The following is an 11,532-nucleotide window of genomic DNA, read 5'->3' on the forward strand; positions in this document are numbered from 1 at the left end:
TTTTATCCCCGCCGCAGCCCAGGAGATAAATAAATATGCTTTGGAGATAAATAAATATATATATATATATATATATATATTTAGAAAATTGATAGTTGTGAACTATGCTGGCAAAACGAGTCACAACAAGCTTTTTTTTTTTTTGCTGAGTTATTACTTTGAAATGTTTCAAAGTGTTTATAGAAGTCATCCACCTGGTTTTGTTTTACGAGAGCGCCGGTTTGGAAAGCTCGTTTTTTATCGATCCGGAGTGACGTAATCGGGAATTCCAGCTGTATATTTAAAAAAAAAAAGGAGAATTCCTAAGCTTCAAAATGACTTCAAGCTATATACGAAGGGATTTCCCAGCGTTGCGTCAGCCGGAAAGGTAGATTAGATGCTATTTTAGTGACCGGGCTCGCGAGATAGTGTCGTCGTCTTTACACAAATCTTAAAGACGGCAAAAAAAAAAAAAAAATCAACATTTTCACTTGTTTTGCAATGCAGGTTGTGCTCGTTCCAGCTCATTTTGCCAGCAGGGGTCACAGTTTTGTCTCTGTTAATAAGAAAAAAAAAAGAAAAAAACCATCTCAATCCGTTCTAAATAAAACACTGAAATACCCACGCCGCACCACTAGGTGGCGAAAGTGTCTACATTAATGACGTAGCAGAATACAGAGGAAGAACACAATTAGCTCGGCTAAAAAAATTTAAAACAAAAAACTGAACCTTTTACTGACCGATGAAAGCTACAGGGTCATGTTCGAAAGGACGTTCTGTCGATCGCGACACCCTGATGTGTAAGAACGCTACATTAGCTAACATTAAGCCTCCACGCCGCTGCAGGACACCATTTATTTCGACTGTTCCCGTTTCCTCAACCGAACTTCACACATGTGCAAATTGTGCGCTGAGCATAGGCCTCAAAAATGGCCGTTCGGTTCAGAAAACAGCAACAATCTAATATACGATTGTAGAAGTTTACCGTTAGCTAATGTAGCGTTCTTTCCAGTATGACAGTTTTGTGAAAAAGGTTGATTTGTAAGCCTGAAAAACAGCAGAAAACGGGCCCTCGTTTGGCTAGCTGTTAGCAGTTAGCCTAGCCTAGCCTAGCCTAAGACTTATGCCATTTTCTCCATGCTCCACGAATTTGACAAAACGTTGATTCAAACCCGACTAAATTACCCCTTCGGCCATATTGAAAATGTTTTTTTTTACTTTGCTTTTCAAGCGTCATTAATGTCAAAGATATCGCCACCTACTGGTACGACGTGGGAGTTGCTTTTCGCCTGAATGAAGCTATTTTAGTAATATATGGATGTGGTTGGGGCCTTCCAGTCTGAAATTTGATACTGTAAGAATGTTATAAAAGCTTTTAAAACTCGAAAAAATTTAGCGATTTAGCTCAATATAGTGAGCAGAGAAAATAATTGTTTATTATTAATTTGGGTATAACAGCATATTTGCTGAAACAAAGCTAAAAAAAAAAAAAAGGAAACTACGTTGAACCACTGCAATAAGACGGCTCCATCTGAGGTCGTCGGTGTTGTGAAACAGCTTTTCTTTGGTTTGAAAAGGTGTAACACTGAGATCAATCGATGTGCGTCGCTCTGAGCCCTACAGATTGCACGTGTTCACGGAAACGGTGGAACACGGTTTATAAGAATAAAAGACACAAGTATTCAGGGTACGGACCCCTGCCAGGATGAGCTCATTCTCCTCTGGAGAAAAAAACAAACAAAAAAAAGAAACAAAAAAAAAAATCCAAACTCCTGTCAAAACGCTTTGCTTTGACACCTTAAAGATCTCCCCGAGTCCCACCAGAGTCGACTGCGACTACAAGCAGGTCCCCCCCCCCCGTTAAATTGCTACTTCCTGACAAAAAGGCGGCTAATCCCTCGCCGTCAAAACACAGAAACCACAGAGATGGGGGGAAAAAATGTTGATCCAAAGGAAAAAAAAAGAAAAAAAAGAAGTTGCGTAATGCAACAATGACAGAGCGTCTGTGCTGCCTGCACGGGTTGGAATAAAAGCAATCACTGGACGTGCGTCTACAGCGTTAGCGATCAAAATGGTCGCCACGGCTAATTAGCCTTAGCGCGCATGAGAGCGGCTCGAACTCGGTCGGCTGCGCAGCTGTCGAGCTGAACTTCGGTGTGGTGGTAGTCGCTCAGAGTGCTCTGAGAGCCGAAGGACCTTCGCTTTAAAAGCTTCAGCGCGAAAGGCGGCGTAGCTACAGGATGTGGCGAGCTTCGTGTCATTTCACTTACCTGTTTGGAAGTAAGTTTAATCAGGGATCCTTCATAGCCCTGATCAAAAAAAAAAGAAACAGAAACAAGATATTAGAGAGCATGTTTTAACGTTACCTGCGGTACATAAAGACACAGAGTTCCGACGCAGAGCGGATGGATCGCAGCGTTTCGCGTTTCAGCCGACTAATCAAGACTTACTGTTTTCCGCCGTCACGACGTGGACCATTTGCTCGGAGAGCGTTTCTCTCGGAGAGGGATTACGTCCTCTGCAAATTATTCATTATTCACTTAAACAGCGCTGCGCTCGGGCCATTAAGGTGCATTATTCTCGGGCGGCGGTCCAAATAAAAAATAAATAAAATAAATAAATAAAGACATTTTTTTTAAAAACGCCCCCCCCCCGTTCATTCAGCTGCAGCCCGGAACAAAGTGGGGTTTAGATCTCCGGGTTGGGAATGTTTGCGCTCTCTCCCGCCGACGGTTTTCCGGCTTTGTTTGATTTCGCCCGTTTCTTCGAGCTGTTTCGGCCGGTCGTGTGTGGAAACGGCGTGCTGTGACTTCTGATGTTTGTGACTTTTAGACTTTTTGAATCGTCTCACGGTAGAAACGCTGAGAAAGTGTCAGTTTCTTTGAACTTTTAGCTACTGTCTCGATAAATTTAGCTTTTAGGTACTAATTTGTTACATTTAGCTTTTATGTTGAATTTTAGCTATTCTTACGCTACTTTTAGTTCTCTCTTACGAACATCCTCTTTTTATTTTTAGCTACCGTTTTGCTGTTTTTGACTTTTAGCTACGTTAGTGCTAACTTTATCGTTCCGTCACTGTTTAGCTACCTTTAGCTTCTGGCTAACGTCTTTCCATCTTTAGCTTTTAACTACAGTTTTGCAAATTTTAGTCTGTACCTACAGTTGTCCTCATTTGATCTTCTTAGCTAGAAATTAGCTTATATCACATTTTAGCTACTGTTATGCTTATGTCTGGTTTAGCTCTGGCTGTGCTAATTTTAGCTTCTTGACAACGTTTTGTTCATTCCAGCTTTTAGTTATGCTTGTGCTAACTTTACCTTTCAGTCACTGTTTTTAGCGAGCATTAGCTTTGAGCTACTGTCTTGGTATTTATAGCTTTTAGCTACAGTTTTGCTAATTTCAGATTTTAGCTACTGTTTTGCTTATTTCTCTTTTAGCTTTGGTTATGCTAATTTAAGCTTTTAGATACTGCTTTGTTCATTTCAGCTTTTAGTTGCTGATTTGCTAATTTTAACTTTCAGCTGTGCTTGTGCTAACTTTATCTCTCAGTCACTGTTTAGCAAGCTTTAGCTTTTAGCTACTGTCCTGATATTTTTAGCTTTTAGCTACAGCTGTGCAAATTTCATCTTTTAGCTCAAGTTTTGCTAATATCAGATCTCAGCTACAGTTATGCTTATGTGTCTCTTAGCTTTGGCTGTGCTGATTTTAGCTTTTTGAGACTGTTTTGTTCATTTCAGCTTTTAGTTATGCTTGCGCTAACTTTCTGTTTCAGTCACTCTTTAGCTAGCATTAGCTTTTAGCTACTGTCTTGATATCTTTAGCATTTAGCTAGAGTTTTGCTAGTTTCAGATTTTAGCTACTGTTATGCTGATGCTTAAGTTCAAACTTTTCACCAAAGTTTTTCAGCACAAACAGCAGTTTCTCCTGGTTTTCGACTGAATTTTTTTCCTCCGGGAGGAACGCGCGAACGTTCCCCCTTCGATCCGAGCCTTGCGATGTGCCGTCCGGACCCTCGGCCTCGGCGGCGCAGACTTTCCGTTGCCGCTTCTTCCATCGCCATTAATGGAGCTCCCGCTTCCCGCTGGAAGGAAAAGCGGCTAAGAATAGCTCGCAGCCCAGTCGGCCGAAAACCTGCAAGCATACCTTAAATGGTCTGAAGAGCAGATACAGCTCCCGCGGTTTGATATCCAGCGGCAGGCCGCTGACAAACAGCGTTCGGACCTNGAGGAGGACAAAAGGGGGGAGTGAGACAAATTAGTGAGGCGAGGAAATGGGAGGGAGAGGAAGAGAGAGAGAGAGATGCAGAGAATGTTAGTGTCAGCCGAGAGAAGACAAAGACAGATCCTCATCATGTGACACCATGCAGTCATACAGCTTGAAAAGTGACGATGGACGGACGTCAATGGAGCCGACTGACGGAGGACAAACACGTCCGTTCAGGACAGCTGTGACGGGAGACGGAATGATGGAGCGGCGGCAGAAGGATGCTTGTCTGTGATGTTTAGGACATTTTTCCTGCTATCAGCTCTGTTTGTCCAGACACCAATCTATACACTCTTCTTCTTTCAGGAACTCTGTCCTCTGCGTCCTCTGTCCTCGCTCCAGCTACCTCCATGTCCTCTCTAACTGTATCCATATGTCTCCTCTTTGTCTCTAACATCCTTCTGTCCCTCCTCTGCACGTGTCCAAACCGTCTCAGTCTGGCCACTTTAACTTTATCAACCTGTGCTGGACCTCTGATGACCTCATTCCTGATCCCGTCCGTCCTCGTCCCTCCCCGAGGAGAACCTCGACATCTTCAGCTCTGCCACTTCCTGTTCTGTTCAACCTGAACTCTTTCTTATGGCCACCAGAGGCCACGTTTGTAGAACTTTATTAAGCTAACAGGTAAACCATGAACGTAACTTTTCTATTTGATGTGAAGATTTTTATCAGGGTTGCTCAATATTAGCTAATTTACGATATCTCTGTTGGGAAAAGTCGCGCTCGTCTCCTTCTGCGCCGCCAACACGGAGCTCATACACTTCCCGTTCGACCCAGAGGCCTCGGCCGACGTCGGCAAAAGACCAGGCCTGGCTCAAGATGGCTGCCACGGCTACGACCCCGTCGCCAACACGCACTTCCAAGCGCGAACGGATCTTTGTTGGAAACTTCGGCGAGCAATACGCATTCCTCCAAGGAGCGCTACGTTGATACGTGGAAGTTAATTTATGAGCTCATGGTTCCATTTACGGTAAAACTGATGACGCAGCAGAACATTACCAGGATTACAGTCATGGTGAGGATAAGGTTTCATGACTGAGCTGAGAGGGTTCACCAGCAGGAGGTTTGACTAATGGGGGACGTTACGTTGGTCGAATCTATCGTTTCGGGCAGTGGTGTCCAATCCTGGTCCCCGGGTGGTGGTGGTGGTGGGGGGGGCACCATCCTGCATGTTTTGGATGTTTCCCAGCTCATCGACAGCGTTTCAGGTTCTGCAGAAGCCCGTTAATCACTCAGTCATTCAAATCAGGCATGTCAAAGTGGAGAAACACCTAAAACATTCGGATGGCGGCCGCTGATTTCAGGTGAAGCGCAGACGTGACCCCGACTTCCAGCTGTGGCTCCGGATTGGCTCCGGTTCCTGGCCACAAGTCCAGCGGAGCCACTCGCGTCGCCGTGTGGGCCGGCCCGATCCGCACAAACGCAGTTCTGGGTTTTACTCGTGACCTTGGCTGCGTGTGACTGCCGCTCGGGGGCCGAAATGAAATAAAAACGGACCAACCCAACTGGACTCTTACCGCTCTCAGAGCCCACGGCTGCTTTAACGGCGGCGGCGGTGTTGTGACGGAACAGGAAGCGCGCCGATCGTAACGGTAGGTTGGTTTTCCTCGCTTTCCAAAAGGAAAACACACACAATGTTCAGCTGAAGCCTGTAGATTCCCGGCCCTGTATGGAAATCCNCACACACACAACCCCTCCCTTGAAGTTCCAGCCTCTGTTTTACATTTGAACTCTTCAACTTGCAGCTCGAGCTCGGCGAAGCCGGGGAATTCTAATGGATTGTGTTAGCTGCAGTGGACGAGATGGAGGAGGTGGTGGTGGTGGTGGGGGGGGTAAAAAACTGAAAAAAAACGCGACTGGGAAGTCAGGGAGAGTGTAGCGCGCCAACAGAGGGAGGACTACGAAAGTGCTTTTGGGCAAGGGAGGTGCCGCTGTGCAGTGCCGTGTGCGCTGATGAGGAGCACACGACTGCAGCGGGAGTTCAGGTGAAGCGAGTTTATTCAGAGTTTATTCAGAGAAAAGAAAAGAGAAATTAAAAAAGGGAACTTGACTGATGTAGAGGTTCAGAGGAAGAGACACGAGATGACCAAAAACAACAGCAACAACAACAAAAGAAGAACACGCTCGACTTTAAAGGACAGCTAAGAAGGTTCAGAGGTTCTGAGGAAAGGTTATGAACCGTTACTATCCTACCTGTTGAGGATCGCTAGTTGAATGACCTCGGTTTTGAACGAACATTTTTTTTTTGACCGGACCAACGAGCTAGCAGCTGCTTTGAATGAGGTTGAAGACCAAAGTAGGGCTGCTGCTGCCTTAAAACAACTAATCAAACACCTCAATTGACCAGAATTGGTCGATTTTTAGCTCGACTGGTGACTGACACTTAAATGCACCCTTTTTTTCCCTCGTTTCTGGATACACCACAGCAAAGCAGCTAATATTATTAGCTAGTGTTACCATGTCTCTATGAATGATGTCACTACTGATAACTATTGGTAACTGTTAGACAGTTGACTGGACTACCCCTTTAAATAAGCTGAAGAAATATGGCAAGATTCATTTAAAGATATATATATATTCGAGCGTCAACCTTCAGTCACACACTGGACAACACAGCCTACGTGTCTAAAAAAAGAGATGAACATAAACATGTTTTATATGTTGTCAAATGTAGTTCTTGGAGAGAAACAAAATCAGCCAAACCTGAAATCGGCAAGTCAACTTCACAAAAATCGAAACTGGAATCGGCCTTAAATCAGTGCTTCTGAGCATCAACCCTTCAACACAGCCTTTGTGTCTAAAAAAAGAACTAATCTAATTACTAATCTAACTAATCTATTAATTCAACCAGAGTTAAGAAAAAAAATCTGGATGCTGTCAAATTTAGGCCTTAGAGAAAAATCTGAATCAACAGTCAGTTAGTTTACAAAACTCAGAAACTGAAATTAGACTAAAAAACTGTAGCGCTTCTCTGATATTAACTGTATCTGACTTACTTTGCACACCAAGAAAAATCTGAATTGGCCACAAACTTAAATTAGGAACTCAACTATAAAAATCGGCAATCGAAATCGGCCTCAAAAAAACGACAATCGGTGCATCTCTAACGTTAACTGTAACTGCCTTACTTCACACATTAAGAGCATCAAACCTCAGTCATACATTGTACAATGCAGCCTTTATGTCTAAAAAAAACCCAGATAAAAATAGACACATTTTATACGGTGTCAGATTTAGCTCTTGGAGAGAAACAAAATCAGCCAAAAATGAAATCGGCTTGTCAACTTGACAAAGATTGGAAATCAAATCAGCCTTAAATCAGTGCTTCCCTTTCTTTGCTCATAGAGAGAAATCAGAATCGGCCACAAACTAAATTCGACTCAGCTATAAAAATCGGAAACGGGAATCGGCCTCAAAAAAACGACAATCGGTGCATATCTAACGTTAACCGTAAGTGTCTGACTTTGCTCGCAGAGAGCGTCAACCCGTGGTGCGACGGACGATGCAGCCTCCGGGTCTAAAAGCGGCCGGCATGCTGGACAGCAGCCGCTCTTTCGTCCACATGCAGACCCATTAACAGTGGTGCCGGCGTTCGGGGAAACAGACATAGCAGCAGTTCAAGAGCACAGGTGCTGAGAGGTCCAGTCATACTCCTGAGTGCAGATCTGGTTACACTCTGCAGGCAGTGAAACAGGAAATTGTATTAGCTGCATGTAATTGTAGATGTGTGTGTGTGTGTGTGTGTGTGTATGTGTGCTTAATAAAGGGTCAACTCAGGACACAAGTATTTCTCACAATAAACACACCGGATTGCACGTGTTTTCCATTAGCATACCGGAGTTCTTTTAAAAGCAAAACAAGAATTACACCCCCCCCCACACACACACACACACAAATTTCCAAACACGTTTTACTGAAACAACAGCCATTAATCTGAAACGATTGAATAATTTTGACAATCTTGATAATGTGAATGGGCTGTCTACTCAGAATGAACTGCGCGCTCCGAAAAGCTCCGTGCCACAAACCGCCGTCGGCAACGTCGCCGTGTAATTGCGTTGCGTGATTTAGCGTCGGCCCGAGCGTCGAATTAAGCTGCAAGTATGCGGCGACATGGAGCGGATCCCGCGTTTATTAGAGAGCGGATTCACGGCTCGGAGGGGGGTTGGGGGGGGGGACAAACACCCCCCCCACACACACACACACCGTGCGTGAAAGCCGATACGCCGCGCGACGCCAAAATCCGCATGGAAGGGCAACACACACAAAAACAGAGGAGCTTAGCAACGGCATGACCAGCGCCGAACTGCTCATCCAGGCGTGGAAAGAGAAAAAGAAAAGGAAAAAATCCCCTTGGCAACTTTCTCACCTTCGCTCCTATCTTTAAAACGATCCCTGAGCGTTTCATTGGAATCTGCCCAGTGGTTGGTGGGATATTTTGCTAACACAGACAGACACAGAGAGTCAGAGAGTGGTCAGAGCAGAAGTCAAACTGAAAATCCAAGATCTTTCATCAGGAAGTGATTTTTAAAAAAAACTTTTTATTATAAATTTACTGTCAGTTGTTTCCGTGACTCGTGTCGACGCTGCAGACTGACAAGGTGACTTCCTGTTTATAAAAACGGACACGGCGGCCGGGCCGCTTGGTGCGAGAACGTCAGATTTACGGCGTGTGCCTGAAAGCCGACGCCGAACGCCGTGACTGCACCTTCAACAGGAAGCTGGCACAGATATTGAGACAACCTCAGTCATCCAACTCCCCCCCTCCTCCTCTTTCCCTTCTCTCAGCCGAGCTACACACACACATACACACACACGTAACGCCCGCTCGGAACAATGGGCCATTCCTGACGCTCCCTGACGTCAGCTGTTGTGATATGTGATCGTCTTCCGCTCGAACGTTTTCGCTCGTGGTTCACGGACAGAACGCGTCACCAGCTCTCCGCCGCAGACATCTGCTGCTGATTTACAGGATCTGTCTGTCGGGGTCGCCGCTGGAAAAAAAAAAAAAAAAAAAGTTGTGAAGAGAACTTCAGAGTTTCATGAACACCGAGACAACAAAAACCTGAGCTTTAGGAGTCGCCGACCCATTTGAGGCGCGCTCCTCCTACGACGCGCCAAAACCGGCAGCCGCCACCTGCGAGGAGGGGTAGTTCACAGCGCGGTTCCCTGGCAACGCCTTCGCGGCGCCTTCGCCCCGGGGGCCAAAGAACATCACATCCTATTAAGGCCACTTCTGCAGCGAGATCCTGGGGGACCCGTGCGCCTCTAATCAGAGCTCCTGGACTCGGCGAGCGCCAGATGAGGTCATCGCCCTATTGATTCTCTATCATCGCACCTTCCAGGTTTTCTTGTACCGGCCTTATTGACGGGGGCTGAAGGGTAAAGAGGCACAAAAGCGACAACGGTGAACTGTTATCTTAAGATAAAAATCCAATTATTATAATGCTTTTCACCTTTTTTTCTTTTTACAGTCGATGCCAATCTTTAGAAATTAGGGCAGCCATTGGACACTTTATGATTGGCCTGCATGTACTATCCACGTCCCGAAACATTTAACATCACTGCTTCACGTAAACAAGCCGGTGAAGATTCCCGGTCACACGCTGAGCGGTAATCCTAGTGGGGTTTAAACTAACTAGCTGGGTGTCCTTACTTTTTAAGATGTCTCAAATCAAAAGGAAAAGGGAGGAGCTCAAAGTTGACCACCTGTAGTTTGAGCTGCTCTTGAACTCACATGCAAATCACTCTCCCTCCCTGAGGGACGCCTCGTCGGCCCGGTCCGGATGGGATGTGCTCTGGTCACGAGCATCATGAACGTGCATAGTGGCATCAAACAGGGCGGGGCTGATCGGACAAAAATATCGACTGTCGGTTATTGGAGTCCGTTAGTGACAGGGAGGGAGTTATGTTCCAAAAAAAATTTTGTTTTCAAGTTATTTTACAAAAAAAAATGGAAATTTATGTTCTGTTACTGTCATTTTAAACGGGGCTGGGCAATACGATCTAAAATTCTCATCGTGATAGTACGGAGCTTCAACACAACATACAGTATTTATCGCAATATATGTTACTTTTATCCTTCCCCAGTGACGGTGTTAAGGCTTACTTCAACACTATGACCTTTGACCCTTGTTCCCTCACTTTCTTAAAACTGTCCTCACTTTCTTAAAACTGTCCTCTGAAATAATCCAACAGCTGGACTGACTTTTAATAAGTTGGTCAGCTGGCAGGGAGGGGTTCAGCTCGAAAAGTGGAGGGAGCTGTGATGCATTAGAAGAGCCTGGGGAAAGCTAAACTCCTAGCGTGTTAGCTTGAAGACGCTAAAACGTAGCAGTTCAATTTGCTGCTCAATATTTGCAATAGAGTCATTATATATATATATCTATATATATAGATATATAGATATATATATAAACTGCATACTTGCTGCTTTTTTTCTACAGTGCAGAGTGGTTGACTCGTGCATGAGCCTAGCCTTGTTCGATGGTTCGTTTTGTCCGCAATGAGCGACCTTTGTTGCAAAGCGAGAAGGAGACTGCGTGTTTTCACCTTCCCCCCCCATCCGGTGTGTGGGGGACGTGTAGGACGGCTGAGTTAACAGACAGGAGTCCTTCGACGAGGCTTTCCCCTTCAGCAGGAGGGCGCGGCGACCTCCCGCAGGCAGGTGCGTGCAGACAACAACAACATTGACGACGACGACACGGCAGTTTACGGCACATGAAATGAAATCTGAAAGGGGGGGGGGGGGGTAAAAAAGCTCTGAAGAAGTCTACCTGCTTTTGACTCCTAATTGTTGGCGACAGGTTGGAAAAAAATCAAAGCCTGCCCGATAAAACCCACGAGAGCTCCAGGCGAGTCGAGTTAGCTTGCATCAGTTATTAAAAACAGTCTAACCGACACTCCCCCCCTCCCCTTCCTTCTTTCTTTCTTGAGATGTCACTGCTCGGAGTTGGCATCACGATCCATCATCCTCATATTTTTTTTTCCTTCTTCTTCATCATCGTCCTCCACATCAGCGAATGTGAGGAGTGAAAAACCGCAGGCCCCCCTGGGGAGGCGTCGCGCAACCGCCAACGGATGGCTCGGTGTGTCTGGTTAATCGCCAGCGGGTCAAGCTGCACATTCGGAGTGGGGGGGTGGGGTCAGAGGTCGCAGGTTAGGCCCGGGCTGGTGAGCCGAGCGGGGGGGCAGAGGTTAACAGTGAGACTAAGCACACTCCGGGGCGATAAACTCCAAAAAGGAGACGATCTTTTAGTGTGGTCTTTTTTTTTTTTTTTTGGTCCCCCC

The 11,532-nt window shown here is 45.6% G+C and overlaps 1 protein-coding gene across 1 annotated transcript in view; it reads right to left on the bottom strand.

The window, feature by feature from the left end:
* Nucleotides 1-4,200, bottom strand: part of LOC108234848 (RNA-binding protein with multiple splicing) — a gene marked incomplete at its 5' end in the record, with an annotated part of 25,063 nt that extends 20,863 nt beyond the window's left edge. The window contains 2 exon segments of the mRNA XM_025005558.1: nt 2,250-2,288; nt 4,123-4,200. Of these exon segments, the coding sequence (XP_024861326.1) occupies nt 2,250-2,288; nt 4,123-4,200 (117 nt within the window).
* Between the last annotated feature and the right edge of the window lie 7,332 nt (nt 4,201-11,532).

The sequence above is a fragment of the Kryptolebias marmoratus genome, linkage group LG7 (genome assembly GCF_001649575.2).
Source record: "Kryptolebias marmoratus isolate JLee-2015 linkage group LG7, ASM164957v2, whole genome shotgun sequence".
Lineage (NCBI taxonomy): Eukaryota > Metazoa > Chordata > Actinopteri > Cyprinodontiformes > Rivulidae > Kryptolebias > Kryptolebias marmoratus.